This window comes from Mugil cephalus, chromosome 11, assembly GCF_022458985.1.
Source record: "Mugil cephalus isolate CIBA_MC_2020 chromosome 11, CIBA_Mcephalus_1.1, whole genome shotgun sequence".
In the NCBI taxonomy this organism is placed as follows: Eukaryota; Metazoa; Chordata; class Actinopteri; order Mugiliformes; family Mugilidae; genus Mugil; species Mugil cephalus.
Window position 1 is genome coordinate 19895048 of NC_061780.1, and position 19281 is coordinate 19914328.

General features: G+C 44.2%; 1 protein-coding gene across 2 annotated transcripts; it reads left to right on the forward strand.

Annotated features, from left to right (window-relative positions):
- The first annotated feature begins 4 nt into the window (after positions 1–4).
- On the forward strand, positions 5–18203 carry mms22l (MMS22-like, DNA repair protein). Of its 2 annotated transcripts, none has more exons than XM_047599587.1 (26): positions 5–717; positions 1266–1463; positions 1735–1860; positions 2070–2122; positions 2828–2915; positions 3045–3222; positions 3461–3554; positions 3684–3814; positions 4004–4117; positions 4199–4375; positions 5684–5746; positions 5854–5973; positions 6160–6395; positions 8407–8623; positions 8732–9021; positions 12035–12219; positions 12450–12600; positions 13138–13277; positions 14581–14723; positions 15014–15170; positions 15266–15411; positions 15586–15797; positions 16082–16248; positions 17132–17228; positions 17386–17553; positions 17722–18203. In XM_047599587.1, exons 2-26 carry the CDS (start codon positions 1291–1293, stop codon positions 17795–17797), a joined length of 3702 nt encoding a protein of 1233 aa, XP_047455543.1. In that variant the 5' UTR covers positions 5–717; positions 1266–1290; the 3' UTR covers positions 17798–18203. The 2 variants fall into 2 exon arrangements, with proteins under 2 accessions (XP_047455543.1, XP_047455544.1); XM_047599588.1 differs by lacking the exon at positions 5–717 and adding an exon at positions 858–974.
- The last annotated feature ends 1078 nt before the right edge of the window (positions 18204–19281 follow it).

Genomic DNA, 19281 nt, shown 5'->3' on the forward strand with positions numbered 1-19281 from the left:
TTGGGAGAGACGGATCTGCATATGGAAATTAGGGTTAGCGTGGTTAAAAAATTTACCTAAAAACGCTGCATTATTATTTCGTGTTAAGTTAGGCGGGACCCCTGTAGTGGCACCCTAGGGGGGGGACAAGTTACTTGACATGGCCCATAGGAAACTCATAAGAAATAGGTGCTTGTTTTATAAGAGACGATCTGATGTTTTTTTGTTTGTTTGTTTTGTTTTATTTGTTTTTTGTTTGTTTGTTTTGTTTTTTAATATATTGTAGCATTTATGGAGTTCTGATGAGTACATGTTTAATACCAAATTAATACGAATAGTATTCACAGGTTGTTTTTTTTGGGAATTTAAAAGTTTTTGTGGCTATTTATTGCACTGTGGGATGAATAAAGAAATGTCTTATCTAATCTTATAAAAGAGAAATATAATACGTCATTTTATATTAATTCCGACATATACAGACTAGAAACGAGGACATTTAAAAATGAGCTTCAAACTCTACCTGGAGCAAAAAGTGCAATGGAGGAAGTGCTTTGCAGAGACACCTCTGTCTGCGCATGTCATTTGTGGGACTAGACTACGCCCACCATGAAACTTCCGACCAATCATTGGGCGGGGTGAGTGTGCGCATGCGTGGTGTTAGCGCGCGGGAGAGCCTGAAAAAAACAAAACTGACTATAAATATATAACATCTCACTGCACACGGAGCCTAAATACGAGGTTAGTCAACGCTTCGGTAATATATGAGCTTCTGGTGGCGATGCCGTGTCTCGTTATTTTGTTTGAAATCCTTTTATTTGACATTATAAATGCTAACTGTGCGTTTAACGTAGCGTTACTACTAGGAAGTAAGCTTCGTTCAGGCTAACACAATCATGAAGTCCCCTTATTCCACTGGAAGACACATAAGCAGAAATATTGTAGAGAAGTAATGTCACGTTTTATAACAACTGCTTATTATTTCACACAAACATTTGGTATGTCTTGTTTGTTAGTTAGCTACTGTGTGTTATTTATGTGGATGTTACAGTTTGTTTTGAATGATGTTTAATGTTACGCGATGATGGCATATAAGACTATTCCTTTTGGTTAATTGTAATTGCAATATGAGAAACATATGAAATATTGCTGTAAATATGGCTTATGCTTGTATTTAATCTGCCTTTTAATAATCCTGATACATAATGTGAACATATTGTGAACATATATGTAATATATTTTGCAAATTTCATCCAAAAAAAAGTCTGCACTGTATTTTTTTTTTTAAGGTGGTATTGACTCTACACTGACAGCATGGCAGATGACTTCAGCCAGTCCCTCACCCCACCAGTTTCCCCCTTCGCAGCAGACAGCCTGTGTGAACTAGCTCCAGCCCCACCGCCGTGTTTCTGCTGCTCTGAAGTAAAAGATGACCCCACTGGAGCACTTTCCACAGAGGGATATGCTGCAAGAGGCTCCTTGAAACGGTACAATCAATGTCTGTCAGTTCATTCCGCAATCATACAAATGCGTATTTTAACACTCGGAGGTAATCAGTTTTCACTCCGTGTGTTGTGTGACTGGAGAAATTGCCCTGATGAAAACTGTTGACTGATGAGTATCTTGAAAAACTGAAGCTTTCAACACTGCAAAATTTGAGTCTTGTCACTTTCATTTTAAATGTGTGGCAACAAAAGTCACTCTTCCAGAGAAACCTTAGGAGATAAACTGTCCTGTTGTTATTGTCAATACATTCAGGCTGCTGTTGCGTCTTGACCCAGCCCCTGCAGAGTATGAGACGGACACAGTGGACATCTTTGGCTTCTCCTGGGTAACAGAAACGGCGCTTGTGGAATCTACAAAGTTACTCTTCGGTCTGTTCAGGTGAGCCATGATTTTAAACAGATTTTAGTTAAGTTTATACGGTTGCGGCAAGCTGATGACAGCAGAGCTTTTAGTATGGTATATTTCTTTGAGAGATACTTCATGTAGTGCAGTATGCCCAAGGTGTGTGTATGTGTGTGTGGGGAAAAATATACGCCGCAAGTCGCTCACATACCTGTCTCTGGGCTTGTTTGTCCTTTATGCTTCAGACAAAAGATTTACAAGTTGGAGGATTTGGTGCAGTCCAGCTCACACGACTTTGGTAAGTCTATATGTATTTTACAGTCTCACTATCAGGATTTTTGTTTTCATTGATTCATTTTCCACACAGTAAGCCTTTGTTTTCTCACAAAAACAGGTCTTGTGTGTTAGCCCTGTACAGACAGTTGCAAAATGGGCATTTTAGTTCATTTGCATCTAGAAAGGAAATTTTAAAAAAAAAAGACAGCAAAATTTAAATATGTTACATTGGCTTGATACAGATCAAGATATTTTAATCATGTGGGTTAGAGTAGAGTGGAAGTGATTTTCATTTCATTGCACACAACACTAGTGTCATAAGGAGAAGGTAAACAATCCCAAACCCATCCACCCACAGAATGCTGCATGTTGGGAAGCCAGTGCAAATACTGACTTAACCGTGGTTACAAAGTTGGGATAAAGAAATCGTGAAAATCAGATAATGTCGGATAGTGAAATCAGAAAAAAACAAATAAAATGCTGGATAAAGAGTAAGTACTGATAGAAGTTTAATTCACCTGAAGTAAATGCCTTTCTGGTGTGTAAAAATGTTTTAATAAGATAATGACGTGTTTACCTTAAATAACTACTATTTCACACATTGAATTCCTTATTATAAATAATTTAATCACTATTGTGCGGTTTTGTTTTAAACACATGAGTTTACTGTGAACTCAGTTCTAGCGTTGGGATCAAAAAGATTTAAAATTGTTCTTTCGTATTTTAGGTCAAGCAGGTAATCTCCACTGTGAAGCAGAAGACCTTCGACAGCAGTGTGTTTCATTTCTTCAGTATGTGAAGGTGTTCTTGCACAGGTAATTCTACATATTTAATGACCACACTGGTGCTACTGACTAAAATGTAGTTTTCTTCATCATTTTTGTTTACCTTGATTGCATTTATTTTTCTTAATTTGACATGCGTGTCTGTTTCTGGCTCTCTAGATATCTCGAGCCTTCCAGGTCCCTGGATGGAGGTCACGCACATCCTTACGAAGAGCTCGAGGCTCAGCTCCCCTCCGCACTTTTGGAGGAATTATTTGGCATCACTCTCCTCATAGGTCGGCTCAAAGATCTGCCTGCCAATGTTCAAAGTGCCTTCACCATACAGAACCCGGGAAAGGTACAGCTGAACGCTGGTTAACCTGCATAGATCTGTCTCCATCACATAGTTTCTATGTAACACAGCCATCAAGTTAAATCCTGACTGAACAGGTGCAGCATATGTGACAGCTTAACTGTAATAAGCTTTACAGAACAAATTAAATAATGTAAACTGAGGAATGACTTACAGTATGTGCCTACACTTGCTTTCGAAACTTTTCTTCCATTAATATTAGTATTCTGCCTTCCTCCCACAGATTTTTCCTCCCTCATGGCATTTGTTACACCTTCATCTTGACATCCACTGGTCAGTCTTGGAGATCCTTCACCTGCTTGGTAACAAGATGCAAGGTATGGGCCTTCACTGGAGTGTTCACATAATGAATCAGAATTAATAACACTGAAATGTGAGATCTGTCCTATATTGAGTCACTATTGTGGAAACGAGCTTTTCGTAATTTTACTTTTTCTTTTCTTCAGGCCAGGTGGTGTACGCCCACCAGTTTGTGAACCTGACGGGAGAGAACTTGACTGATACCAGTCTGTTTGACGAACACCTGTGCAGTCTGCTGTGTGACCTTACTGGTCTGGCCATGGGCAAATACAGTAAGGTGGGTGGCTCATCTCACCAGATGTACCGCTGCTATTTGCTTAGCTGAAAATCTAACAGTGAATTTCATGATGCCACATTTCGTAGCCGGTTAGCAAAATCTGGATAGAGGCTGCAGATGGCAAACACTATGTTACACTGAACCACAGTTGGCAGCTCACTGTGTTAACTGGAACCCTTTGATTTCTAGGTGAGGCCCACAGAGGCACTGAGCAGCCACAATTACCTTTGCATTTGCACCAAAGAACTGTGGGTCCTGCTCATGCATCTTCTGGAATACAGGAATAAAGTGCTGCATACACAGGTAACGGACATGCACGCATGTTCATGGTCACAATAAAGTATGATGCTCCATATTCAATTAACCAATGCGTGTTCCCTCTAGTCTTTCTGGAGCCACATGAACTCGTTGCTGAGGGCCCTGGTTTTAGGGAAGCCTGCAGCAGAGCAGTTCGCTGGTCTGCCCACACATTGTAAAGACCCTCTGGGCTTCACATGGTGGCTGGTCACTCATTTAGCAATGTTAGGTCAGTACAGTCGGAACGGCACGGTCCAGAATGAGGTAAGAGACTAACTGTCGTGATATTGATACTTTGAGATGTTACAGCACAATATACACCGATCAGGCATGGCATTATGATCACCTACACCATATTGTATAGGCCCTCCTTGTGCTACTCAAACAGTTGTGACTCATCAGACATAGACCTTCTGAGGGTGTCCTGTGGTGTCTACTATGTTCTTAGTGGAGGCTTTTGGGTCCTTTAGGTTGAGGAGAGGGGCCTCTGTGGATTAGGCTTGTTCCAGTGCATCCCACAGATACTTGATCAGTTTGGGATCCAGTGAATTTGGAGGCCAGGTCAACACCATGTGCTGTTTTTCACGTTTTTTGAGTTGTGTGTGCCTGTGTCGAGCTCCATCCTGCTGGGGATGGCTGCTGCCATCAAGGAGTTTTGTAGCTATGGGATGGGGGTGCCTGGTACTAATGCCAAGTTAATACCAAGGTTGGATTATTAGATCCCCACTAGCTGCTGGAACTTAACTGCAGCTACTCTTCCCGGGGTCTCACCAATTTCATCAACCGAACAGTGCAGCAAACATAAAATACAGCTACATTAATGCACATTCATACACACAAACAAACACAACACAAGACATCTGCTCAACACTTGATACAATGAATACTCTCACTTTGCTTACTGACAATTCATTTCAAAATCATTTATAAGACTCACTTGACATTAGATTTATTGAGTTAACATAATACAAAAGGGAAATAAATAATAAATAGCTCAGTTTAACACCTTCATATATTCATTAAGTCATATTAAACAATATTGCACCCTACATTTTACACTAAACCAGGCTAAACGATCTTTTATTGCAATCACATTGATTCGGTATGGACATTGAAGGACTAGACGAGCCGCTTTATTGTGGGCCATCTGTAACCTATTCAAGTTAGGAAATAACTTGAATAGGTTACAGATGGCTTGTACTGGACCGGATTATAGAACAATAGTCTAAGTGTGACGACACCAGTGCCTGCACCACTTGCTTTAACAAACAAGACAATATGAGTTTTTCACAGAGCCAGCTAATTTCCAAAATTGTTTGTAAAGGTCTGGCACTGTGAAAATATTTGACAAATATAATTAGACTAAATTCAGCCGCATGGCCTTTTCAGTTCTTAAAGAAAGTCATTTTGTCTGAGGCTGCTTTATAAAGCAGAGAATAGGTGCTCTGCTAAATAGCTGAGATGTTCTTCTTTGGGCTTAATTATACAGGACAACGTTGACTTTTCAAATATTTTAACCCTGGCCCTTCTGTAATATGTGTTCTGACTGTTTGTTTTAATTGTGTTCTGCAGAAACATCTAGGGGATAACTGGAGTTTTGTGGTGGAGCTGCTCAAGATAACGTGTGACCCCAAGGTTAGCACTGTTATACTTTCATTTTTAACCTTTTGAAGTGGAACTTTTTTCTTTTTTTTTTTTTTTTGAGCTGTGCATTAACAGTGTTTCTGTGTGTTTGACAATAGAGAGGTCTACCAGAGGAACATGTCAGGATGCATGTCCACTGCTGCCTCAGTCTGTGTCTGCTGTGGGAACCTAGCACCAGTGCTGTCTCCGTCCTCTGGGACTATTACAGCAAGAACCTGGTGAGAACAAACCCTAGTAAACACCCACACATTATACTCCTGGCCTTGTCAGTGTATCTCAAAGTTGCTGCTCATATGTGATACGCTGCCACGTATTAACAAGAGCGAGATCAGACCAGTTTGGTACATGCCTACATAACACGGTACACACAGCTATATTATGTCCTTTCCTTACTTCCTCTCCAGAGTTCATCATTCACTGTACCATGGCTGGGGATTTCCGGTCTAGGAACTTTGTGCAAGACACCTCTTGCATTGTTGGAGCAGGCCCGCAATTGCTGCTCCCCTCCTCCTCTCCACACTACGGGACACACCCAACTGTATCGCTCTGCCAACTCCTTCCACATCTTCCTTCGTGTGCTGGCCCAGTGCCTTGCCCAGGACAAGGCTGGCGGATCCGCACAAAGACAGATCAAAGGGAGGTGAGGATTGTGTTCGCTTCCACCTTAAAAAGTCAGCCTTACGCTCAGAAAGCCATCCCAACGCCACATAGTGGATTAGAGACTTGGAAGAGATAATTACAAATCAGAGCTAGGTTTTATAGGATTTAATTTCCCCTTTCATCTTAAAATGTGTGATGTCTTTAAAGTACTGCTTGGATTTGTTTGTCTGTGTGTGTGTGTGTAGGTGCGCGCACAACATGTGTGTTTGCAAACTATGCATTTGAGTCTTGTTTGTGTGCATGCCAGGTGCTCCACAGTCTTCCAGTGCGTCTTTGATATTTACTCAGTCCCACCAGTAGAGCAGGTGTCTCAGGAGTCAACCACCTGCTCTTCAGCACAGCGGACCCGAGGAACTGCCGACTGATGCACACGAACACACACACGCTGCGCACCTGCTCCCTAGAGCAGTGACATGGTTTCCAGAGTGCAAGAGTGTTTCAGAGAATGTGTTATGTTTTTAAAATTAAGAAGAAAAAAAAAAATTGAATAGAAGATGAAACCATTGATGTGCACATTAGAACCAAGCGCTCAACCATCCTATATCCCAGGCCGGCTGGATGCCAGAGAAAGGCGGCCGCAGATAAATCCGCCTAATGACTTCCCTCTGTCTGGAATGGGCTCAGTAGCACTGCAGACATGGGGGCTAATTAGCTAACGAGCGTGGCGGTTAATTCGCCTTAACGAAGCTGTGTTGGTTTCCAACACGGATAGAGAGGGGAGCCTGGGTGGTGGAGAGCGGGGGGACGTGGGTGGGTGGCAGCCAGGCTGAGCTGGGACGGGTCCAGGCCCCCTTCCCCTCCCCCTCCTTCCACCAAAACTATCACCGCTACCTCCTCCCCATCGAGGAGGCGCGAGGCGTGCCGACTGTATCGCTACAACGTTTCGGCAACGTTCCCACTCCTGGCTGGGCTCTGCAGGACACCCGCGACGACCACATTAATGGGATCGACTGCAAGCATGTTGATCTCCAATACCGGGAGTTAGGAGCATCTGCTCGCCTCCGGGAAAAAAAGCTGTCCGGAATAAACAAACAGACAGACAGGTTGGGAGAACACAGAAAATCCCCACTGCTGCTTCCCAGTGCGCTTATATCCCTGTTACATATTACCCATTCATCTATTTAAATCTCCCCCCTCCCTTCGCTCTCTGACTGCATGCTTGGCCACCTTCTCCTTTCATTGTCCTCTGTGGGCGTAACTAAGCTGGTTTTTGATGTTAACCTGGTCTTTCCCAGTTCCCATTTCGTTTTTCTCCACTCCACTCGGATCAGTCATACTTCTTACACCGAGTTTGTCTTGGGATGCTCACTGTTTGTGTTTTGACCCAAACAGCAGCTCGACTCACCTGTGTGGGCTGCATCTGTGTTTGGGAGGTGGGGTTTTGGAAGGAGCGCTCAAGCCTTCTGTGTTTTCCTGCCAGGCGAGCAAACAGCGAGCTGGATGCGTGGCAAAGCTCGTGTGTGTATGTGTGTGTGTGTGTGGTTTTTATTGATCTCTCTCTGGTGTTGCGGTAAATTGGTTTGGCTGTAGAGAGAGGGACCAAGCGCCTACTGCTGTGTGTCTGAGTGTCTCTGACATTTAACATGATCTTTAAAGGCATTTCTCCACAGTGCCCGCAGGATCTAACAGCGTGCTTGGTGGTTCTCTATTCTTACTCACTCTTTTGCTTTTTCTTTCTCTCTCACCCACATACACACACACACACACACGCGCGCACAGACGCACACATCGGCCGGGCGGCACAGCCTCTCCCCCGGAGCTTAGAGGGTGATTGAGGCAGGTGGTGGGGTGCGCAGTGGGGGTGGAAAGTTCAGTTAGTCATCATTTAAAGTCAAAGCTTTCTGAAGAACAAACCACATATGAGAAGTTGGTCAGTGGAAGTAAAGCGGGACATTTATGTGCGATTAGGACTCTATTGCTTATATTCGCATTACTACTCTGCCCCGCTTTGAAAACCTTCTTCTTCTTTCCTTATGTTCCCTGTTTTCCAGGATTTACTCTAAGTTCTCCTCAAAGAAGATGCAGGAGCTGTCAGAGACGAGCCTCATGAACTTCCTGCTTCTGTTTCTGGTAGTGGCCAGACAGGCAGAGCTGGAGGACGTGGCCAGCAGAGCCTGTGAACTGCTTGGTTTCCTGCCCTCCAACTGCTCCCTTGCTCTCCGCACCCTGGTCTGGAGAGGGCAGCTATCACTGCTTCTGCTTTTCCAGGTACGTTTGCTTATCGTCGTTTTTGACACACTGACTTAAATCATGAACTGATGCAAACGTGCAAATTCCATTAGAATTTTCTTATAGACTTTCTGATGTTTCCTTCAGGAGAGGGGCCTGGATGTTGGCGGCCAGGCCAGCTGGCTAGCGTCTTCCTTTAACGAGACGGCCAAGGAGTTCTACAGTAAAACCACAGAGGTCTCTCGCAAACTCGCCCTCTGGGGGCCCCTTGGCTCCTACCTGGAGGGTGTGGCCGAGGTGTTTGAGACCAGCACCAGTCTCAGCCTATCGGAGGAAAAGCTGCTCAATGAAGGGTTTAGCTGGTTGCTGCCCGCTTGCCGTCAGTCTGAGCTGAATTCTGCCCTGGGTTTCCTGCAGACTGTCCTTGCACAGCTCAGGTAAGAGATCGTCTCCCAGGTATCTCTTACTTCCCCCCCCACTTTCTCTCACTCTTATATCGCTCACTGATGGCTGTTTTCTAACAAATAGTACACACATGCAGTCAGATGTTTTCTGGCAGAGGCCAAAATAGGCTTTTGTTCAAATCTGATGAGTTGCCGCGGCAGAGAAGAGTGATCTTTTTTGTTCTTTCAGAACCTGCCCAGACTCCGCTCACTTCTCATACTGACAATAAGAGGATTGTGCCGTCAGCAGGACAGAGTGTCTGTAAAGAACCTGTGTTGCATTGAGGCCCCTGTGAGTCTCGGGAGGTTTAGTGGCCCCCAGGTCACCCTCACCAGGTGCTGCTGGAGCCCTGATTAGAGTTACGGGCCCACGGGACCCTCCATGGACCCTCCTGTCGTTATAAGGATGGCAAAGTGCTATGGATGTGTTGAGAGGCGATGGTCAGTGGGGCATCAGTGTGGGTTCAGCTGTGGGACACGGGTGTTCGTTACATGAACAACCCCTGCTGAAGGTCAGGGAGCCACGGCTCAAAGGGTGTCTGTTTATGTGGGAAGTCGGAGGTGGGAACGGAGGCAGAGTGGACCGAAATTGGTGTGTAGCTTATCAGTTCGACCTGGTGTTGTGAAGCAGTTCGCCAGCTGTTTTAAAATTACATCAGTACCAAAAGTTTTAGATGCACAAGTGCACCATTAAAGAAAGAAACCTTTACAAATGGGTAGTAAACGTTCAAATACAATCACCAAGAACTTTTTTCAAGAATTTTTTAGTTTTAGAAATGAAGCCATGTTTTTTAAAGGCTATTAAGACTTGCATAAATAGATGTTATTTAACTTAGGGGAAGTGCAACAAATCTGCAAACACATTCTTATAAACCTTCTAAACTCTTCATGCCACTAGTTGAATATGAAGTCAAGTGAATATGAAGTCACTGCTATGTGCTCCAGCTACTTGCTAAACTTTAAGCAGGAAAAGTAAAACCATACTAGTGAAAACTGAGTTGCAAAGACAAGACATTGGGAATATTCATGCTAAAATACTCCACAGAGCTCAGGGTGGCCAGATATTTTCAGGATAATTAGCTGTGGGTTCGTCACTAAAAACAGCTAAAACTCTATATATCTATACCATCTCTAATTGTGTCTGTTCTAAATATAAAAATATTGATTAGAGCTGCTCGCAACCAGTTTAAACCTCTCCCCCTCTGCACACACACAAACCTACACAAATGTCCACACACCATAAGTGAAACCCTAACCCAGGTGCACTCCTTTCTTATTTCAGTGCCAGGCTCCCATAACACGGTTTCTCGTTAGATTTGCTAATTCCCAAAGATCTCGGGGTTGGAGGGCACACATTTGCACATTAATGGCCAAGGAGAGAGGGAAGAAGAGAACTCCCATAGGCCCTCTGTGTTATGGCCTGGACCACTCTGACCCATTTAACCAAATAATAAAAAAAAAAAATACCACGCTCTCTCTTTCCGATCCGTCCTGCCAAATTAAACATCATTTTTTTTTCAGCCTGGCAATTCTCAGTATCTCTTTGTGATTAATGCCTTTTCTGTGACACAATTAATGGGTAATTATGTAGCTTGGCAAATTTAGCCTGTGCATCATTATGTCTATTAAGAGCCATGTGGAATCTGCACACATTAAGAGAATTATTCTGCCAATGGCTGAGCTAGCGGAGGGTCCGAGCGTTCACTCTTGATAGTCATCGTCATGGTGCCGAGGCAAGAAGCCAGACACGGGGGATAATTCCTCAGTTTGATTTCTTCCCATGTCCCTCCGCGATGGGAGTGTTGCTGGTTGATGAGGTGAGCTGGCGTTGGCACACCCTGTTGGACGTGTTTTCGGCACAAACAATTAATCCCCGTCTCCTTGCCTTGATAATATACTAGGCTCCCTGTGAAGTGTGTCCCTTTACGAGCATCGGGACCTTTTAGCGAATATTAAGCCCCGTCTCTTCACAGTCAAGCAAACTGCCATTAGCTGTCTTATCCTAAAATACAGAAACAGTCTCAGATAAGTTAGAGGATATGGAGTAAATTCAATTTATGCCCTTGTGTGTGTTTGCTATGTTTGCGTCTTTATAGTTGATGCACGAGGGAAAAGGGTTAACCTTGGTCCCTAATGGCGTGTTGCTGTCAGTTTTTTTTTTTTTTTTTCCGTGTGTGTGTGTACATGTAGGAAGCCACAGTGAGGAGGATTAAGTGGGGTCTCTGACGATGTCTTGTACAATGAGGGTTGATGGGTGTGAAAGGCCCATTCCGCAGTAGTAACGAGGCTAATGAATTCAGACTCTAATCGATTGTCTCAGCTCTCTCTGGATTAGATGCAACCTTGCTGGAAGGGAAGGCACTAGTGAGGTGTGTGTGTGTGAGTGTGTGTGTGTGCGTGTACTATAGTAGCAGACTAAAGTGCATGGTTGGGGATGGGTTGGGAGTGAGAGGGGGGGGGCTGCCAGTTCCTCTATCACTTCCTTCTTCCCCAGCACACCTTAACCCCTCGCTTCCCTGCACCCCCATTCGGGTGAATGAGGGGGACAGAAGGATCATCTCCCGTCTAAATGAGATTACAGCTCCTTCAGCTGCTTATCTGGGCTAATGCCAGCCACTGTGGGGCTGCCGGAGCAGCTGGGGCCAGGGCCAAGGATGAGCCAGAAGAGCCAAAGTATAGTCTATGTACAGGGGATCAGCATTAGGCTCTGCTCTGTGCTTATAATATCCTCCTCTCCTTCCCCTCATCCACCTCCATCCCGCTCCGCTCCACACTGCAGCGCACCCTGTAATCCCCCAGGAGAAAAGAGAGGGAAAACACATGAAGGAGGAGTGAAAGACAGAAACAGGGGAGCGAAAGGATTTGAGAAAGTAGAGGGTGGAGGCGAGGGGGGGGGGGGGGGGGGGGGGTGTTGTAGACAAGAGGGAGCGCTGTGTTTGAGTTTTGCATCGGATAGATTTGTTTATCTGTTCTCGCTTTTGTGTATGTGTGTTCTGGGGTCTTTCAGGCGGGTCCATCAACGCAGTGTCCAGTCAGCGGCCACCGTCGCGGCCTGGGCTCCCACAAGTGCCACTGCAGTGAAAGAGCGCCACCTAGCGGTAGCAGCGCCTCTCTGGGCGCACTTCTTCCCCTTCCTGCGCAACCTTCGCCTCTCGCAGACCCCTCCAGCACAGCTGGCGGACGCTGCTGCAGGTCAGTAATGCCCACTGGGAAGAAAATTAGACAATAAGTGACAGGACAGAGGCCTGACAAGAATGTGGCTGTTGTAGCTGAAGGAAATTATTTGAGAGGGGTTTAAAAGGCTCAGGATGAAATGTTTCCACTAAGGCAATAGAAAGGAGATTGAAATAATTTAAGAATGCGAAGATTAAAAGAATGAGGAAAAAATGTAGACGACACTGATCTAATTTTATTTTCCCCAGGTTTCACCTTGCTAGCCTTTGATCTGCCCAGTTCGGCTCCACAGGACCTTCAGCCCAACCCAGTCCAGGCCATCATGCAGTACTTTGGCTGGGATGACATGGTTCACCCGCTACTGGTGACTCGCTATCTTCCCCATTTACTCCAGAACAGGTAGATTTAACCTTTCGCCCATGCGCTTGATGCCTCCACCTCAATCACAAAGCATTTTCATCTAATCGCTGCCGATGTGCAAACATCCAGTGTGTCCTTTAGATATATTACACAGTCTCTAAATTATTAAATTAAGCCAGGGAGTGTCCTTGGTATTGTGAAAATGGGTATTAGTGAAGAATTTGTTTTCATGCCTCTGATCAGACAGCAAAATGTGTAGAAAACAGTGTGATTATTTCAGCCTAAAAAGTGAATATATATTGGAAAAACACTGATCAGCCACAATATTAAAACCACATTCAATGTAAGTAACATTGAACATCTTGTAACAATTCAATTTTATGTGGATGTTACTTAGACATGTACCACTCCCCTAGACCAGACCAGACAGAACTGACCACTCAAACATTGAATCCTTGATCATTCCTCATTCCTCATTCATTTCATCATCAGTAGAGCAGACCAGTAAACCCACTAAGATGTTTAGATGTTACATTCTTGTTCAGTGATGGCTTTTTGCTCGGTGTCCTCCTCCAGTGAGCTGGTGGCGTCACTGAGCGGTGGTCCTAGTGCTGCTGCGTCGGGTTCGGCACAAAGCCTGTCGGTGAGGGCCTGGTTCAGATGTGTCCTACAGCAACACCTTCACAAGAACGCAGATGGAACTGACAGCAGAACAGGTGACACTGATAATTAGAAATTTAACAACCTACACAATCAACAACAGATTTTCAGGTGTTTGGAAGCACAGAATCACAAGTTATTTTCCAGCACCTTTTCAATCTAGGGTTTTGTAGAATTGTTGCGTGACACCAACTTCACTCTTGCCTCTGGAAAACAAAACAAAATGACTAAACCAGTTTGTCAAGTAGTAAGCTCTTTGGACATTTTACCCAAAGTAAATTTAATACTGTTCAAGATCAGTTTGAAGCTCATGCATGGTCTTGGTCTCTTTTGAAAGCTTAGACTCTGAAGTTTCTATCACAAAAGAATCAGAATCAGAATCACTGGTATTGTATTGTTCAGTGGTATTGTTCTTGAGGAATCAAAGTTCTCACACAGTTAAAAATAAGAAGTTGTTGGGTTTGCCTGAATTTTCTTTGCTATCTGATGCCTTAAGTGGAAACTGAGGACAGATTTCATCTGGATAACTCAAGATGCTCCAATACGCACAGGTCTGTCTACGAGGAAACCAAACATGCATGAAGCATATCGTTGTTTAGAGCAGCTCATTGGCTACACGAAACGCCAATCATCCACTAATTTGGCTGCAAATGGCTCAGTCAGTGGATGAAAGAAGGGGGAAGGGGCTTCTTCCCAATGCTGACATTGGCTTCTGAAGGCTGGTGACGGGACAAAGTAGCTCAGAATTGGTTCAATGAGGTGTCAATCAAAAGGTCAGCTGCAATTTAAAAATTAAACACCCAATAAAATACGAAGAATGGTCTTCATGGATTTTTATGGAACTAAAAGTAGTTTTTGGACTGAAAATACAACTGAAACGGACAGTTTGGACCCTTACCAACACAAACAGGGTGTTTTGACCTTGGTAAAATTGATTGTTGGTTCGATTTGAGGTTTTTCCGGTGAGTTTTTGCTCGTTTCTCGTTTTTATTGTTTTTAACAAAATGTGTTGGTTGTGTCAGCTGTGTTGGTTGAACCCTATAATGAATCAGAAGAAATGAGCTTTCCAACAACATGTTGCATGCAGCATTTACAAGATGCAAGATCATATAGTTCACCCATGCTTGTCACTATTAGCTTTTGAGTGATAGGTGATTGTCATGACCTTCTTGTGAGATCTTATATCTTCTAAATGCATTTGTTAGTATTTATCAAAAATCAGTGTTTTTGACCAGGTTACTGAATTTCTCCTTGGGTATTAATACAAATGTTAATACCCAGTGTTAAACTGGGTTTTAGTCTGAGGAGTAAAATACATTTTTATTTGAACAGCCGGTGTGTTTGTCTGCGTTATTCCAGGTCGGGCTGTGGAGGAACAGTTGTGTGAACTGACCCGGCTTGTTCTGAGGCTTCCTGAGGTGGACGGCCTTCTTCAAAAAGCCTGCCTCAATCCCGCAACCACCAGACTAGAACCCTCTGCAGCCCTGGAGGTGTTTGTCAAGGTAATACAATGCTCACAGTTGACACAAGGGTATATGGATGGTATTTTTGTATTTTTACGTCTATATATCTCAGGATGGTCCTTCTTTTTTTAGTTTATTTGTGGAGGACAGACATATGGTACTCATCAACATTAAAAGAAAATCACCCTTAAACCTTTACATAAGCCTGTTCTATATGCGGTGGATTGTGACTATGTAACAGTCATATCGTGCCTCCTCTACAGTGGCCCACATTTACATGCAAACGTTTTCATAAATGTGTGTCCTTATCTGCTCTCGCACTGTGACAGGCTGTAGGCAGCGTGTACGCTGGACTCCAAGTCTTGTCAGAGCGTTCAGCCATGGTGACCAGAGCCCTGCACTACATTGGCGATGTCCTGAAATACATTAAACCATATCTGGTTAACAAGAACCAAGAGGGAATGCAGTTGGCTTACTGGGTTATTGGTTAGTACGAAGTCTATATATGTCACATACGGCGTGCAGTAAACAGGAGGAATTGCTGCATGTGTGGGTTTGACTTTCTGTTCTGTGTGATCCAGGCAACATAGTGAAGCACTGGAGCCCCCTGCTGGCCACGTCTAAAGCCCAGCAGCTGTTGTTCCGCATAGTGGACGGGTTGCTGCTTCCCCACAACCTCACGCAGCAAGACAGAGCTCTGAAAGACAGCCTGCCTCTGTACCTACAGGTTAGGACGAACACGCGCTGTATGCATCTTTAGATGGATGACACACAGCCACTGTATTGCAAAAGGTGTTTGGTGTTGTGAAAGAAAACTGATTAAAGTCCTTTCATCACCCCATCTGTCAGCTATCTGTTCATTATTCCCCCACTCTGGCGGTCTTAATTTATTCTCTTTCAGGGTCTGTCAGTGGCATCCAGCGTGTCTCAGTCCCAGGGTGTTCACCTCAAGAAGCAGCTCCGCACTGTTACCCACAGATATCTGGAGCACTTTCTCCCCGCGTCACCTTCCATGGGCGTCATTGCCAACCACCCGGTGCTTCTGGGCGCCTGTGAGGCCAGCCCAACCATCCGGGGTGCCGCCCTCAGAAAGACCATCCTCGAAGTTCTTTGGTTAGTCTCTAAAATTTTTTTTTTTTTTTTTCTACCAACCACTCGGGTCTGACATGAATTTCATAACCCAATTCTATTTTAATGTGACTCCCACGAGATTGAAAGAAGACACTGCAGGGTCTGAAGCAGAAAAACTCCAACCTGAATAACCGTGAAGTAGAATTTCACCTTAGTCGCTGTGTTTTATTCACCCTTCTCCATGCAATTCTCAACCTAAAACCACAATGAAATTCTTCCGCAGAGCTCAGACTAACAGAGACACTCTCTCTCTCTGATTTTTACAGCGAGTCCTTCCTGCGCTTCAAGGGTCACGCCCCCCCGCCTCGCCTAGCGTCGGTCCTGATGTTCCTGTTGGAGCTTCTGAGACGAAACACTGACTCAGACCCCAGCCTCCTCACCGTGCCCCTCCCCTCGCTGCTGCGCTGTGTGATGCTGGTCAATGAGCCACAGGGTGAGATGAACAGCTAATAGGATGTGGTTTGTCTACAGTGTGCCAGAATTCGGAATTGTTAGTCAGGTCTCACTGTATGGCGTCCAAATTGTTTTCTCAGTGTGGGGCGTGTAGGTTGTGCTACGCTGCGATAAGATCTTCAGACTATGGTCTCTGGGAGTGTTGGAGACTGTAATGTTTTGTATATGATCAAAGTCCATAGGCTAGCATGCTGTAAGGAGGAAAGTCTAGTGAGGATGTGAAGCTCTGAGGTCAGCGTTGTGTCACTAGGAGTTTGTGCAGTTAAACACATTAAAACATATGAGAGATGATGTAAAAGACATTGTCTATATTGTGACAATTCAATGTTCTGCTGGGAAACGTTTGAGCCTGACATTCGTATGGATGTAACTTGTAAGACTAGGTGCCCCCGCCCCATGACAATGCCACTACTTGATAGCAGCAGCTATATCCAGCAGGATGCAGCTTGGCAACAATTTAGGAACACCTTAAAAAAAAAAGCAGTACAAGGTCTCCAACCTGGCCTCCAAATTCCCTAGATCCCAAACTCACCCCTCCCCTCAACCCATAGGACCCAAAGACAGCACACAGCATACCCTCAGAAGACCCATGTCCATTCTCTGATGAGTCACAACTGTTTTGGACACTCAAGAGAGACCCACACAATATTAGGAAGGTGGTCATAATGTTATGCCTGATTGTTGTATACAACTGTGTTGTTGTTGCTACCAGGACGGGAATTTGAGTGGCTTTAGTTTCAGCTTAATGCATATTATAATGACAGTACTTGACAACACGCTAGTTGCCAACGTACCCTTTCACACTTCATCAGTCCTCAGGTGTCTAATGAAGTCAGTAATATCTGAGTTATTTGCATGTGCAGTGAGGAAGACGAGCACAGATGCCCTGCAGCTTGTGGTGGAGCGATGTGCTGCTGCATCTTCAGAGGGACCATGTGACCAGATGATCACAGTCTTAAGGTAATGACAGAAAACATCTGCATCTGTATTACACACGTGCGGCGTTGTTGCATTTTGTTGCTCAAAACGTCCTCGGATCTTGAGTCGTTTGTGACATAAACGTAGACGGACTCAGATGCAGGCGTTATTTTACATGGTCGTTTATGTCATCCCAAAGGTCGTTTGTGGAGGAGAATGAGGGAGTCTACGACAGGCAGCTGTACGGCGTCCTGGAGACGGTGGCTGTGTTAGATCCCACCACGGTTCAAGCTCTCATTCCCAACCTGTCTCTCAGCCTGAGGAACACAGAACACAAAAGAGGACTGGGCAAGAACATCACCTTGAGGTGAGCTAGCGCATGAATCACTACGTAGACAGTATTCATCACCGCAAACTATTTTTAAGTTGTCTAGACTCTAAGCAGATGTTACATACAGACCTAGAAATATTCTGTGGCTGCTTGCTGTACTGACGCATATTTATATATAGTGTGACGCATATATCTGTGCAACAGGAGCGCGTACACGAAGTTGCTGTGTCTACTCGGGGAGAGTGGGCAGGCTGAAATAACCAGTCTGGAAAGCGACTGAAACTTAAAAAGGGACCAGCTCCAGGACCTGGCTCAACCTCCAAGAATCCTTATTAGTCACACCAACCTACTTGTTTTGGCAATTTTTTGATATGGTCATCAAAAAAAAAAAAATAAAATAAATGTGCTGCAGTGCAGTCTTAGAAAATGTGAGCGTTAAATTCACCAAAACCTCAGTTATAGGGAAATATGCTGGAAAACTACCACGGCTGTGATACATTTCAGGTGTTACCAGGTGTAACTTGATACTCTTAATGCACACGTGTAATATGTCCGAACCTTTGATGAAAACTTTATTATCAACAGGTTGTATATAATGTACATATTGTAAAGAAGGCGCACCTTTTTTCATTTCAGCACATGCATTAATAAAATAAAAATGTGATAATAAATCTGCATATGCTCATGCGCTGGTCTCTGCACCTTTTCTTTTCTATAGTGAGGAATGCGAGCATTGAAGTGAGCCCAGACTATTTGTGCTCATACCACGAGGTGCTGGATCTGTCTCTACTCAGTTGGCACTCTGAATTACGGATTTGATGGCATTCGTGGGCGAGCCCAAAGGGTTCAGTACCAAAAAAAAAAAAAAAAAAAGTGGGAAAGGAGAGAAGTACTGTTTGTTCCAATTCTCTTTCGCCTTTCCAAGTCGCAGCAATCTCTCGCAATCCAGCTTTAGTTTGCACCTAATCACATGAAGTCTCACTCCTGTCTCCTACAATCACCCGAGTCCCATTTTCTGTCATTCTTAGTCATTTTCCAGCTTCATCAAACTGCAGTGCATCTCTTCATCTGAGCGGCTGTTTGCTGCACTGCATCCCTTTTTCCTCCAGCGCTGTCGGGAGGCGGTCGGAGAATCCATGCAGAAAGGCAGGGGTAGAGGTGATGCTTCAAATTAGTATGCAATTAATTAATTGCTGCTAAGTAATTCTCACAGAGGACTAGTCCCTCTCCAGCTAACACGGAGGCTACAAGAAGGAACATTCCAGCGCTATTTAATTATGTAGCGTCTTTATTCTGTAAATGATTTCATATATTCTCTCACAATGCCTTGGACAGACGAGGGAAGTGCAGGGATCGGGTTTTCTCTCTCGGTCAAAGCACGTTTTTTCGAAATTCAGCACACTGCGCTATCATACGGGTGCGTACTCGGAGTATTCAAACAGATATTCGCAGAACGACGACCAGTGACCAGACATTCATTTGAACATAAACAGTCTTAGGAGGTCCTGAGCGTCATAAAAATCTCACACTCGCTCACAGGTTCGACAGCATAAAGTGTGTTCTCTTCAAAGTCACGTTTTAGCTTATTTGAACTAAAAAAAAAAGAAAAAAAAATGTAAATAATAAATAAATGACGGGGTCATTTATGCACTGATGAGGACTGGCATCAGTTTCTTTTCACATGCGATTCGATAAGAAAACAGCCTTTCTGTCTTATGTATTTTGAAAAACGCTGTTAGCTTGTTCTTTTTTTCTCTTTTTAGG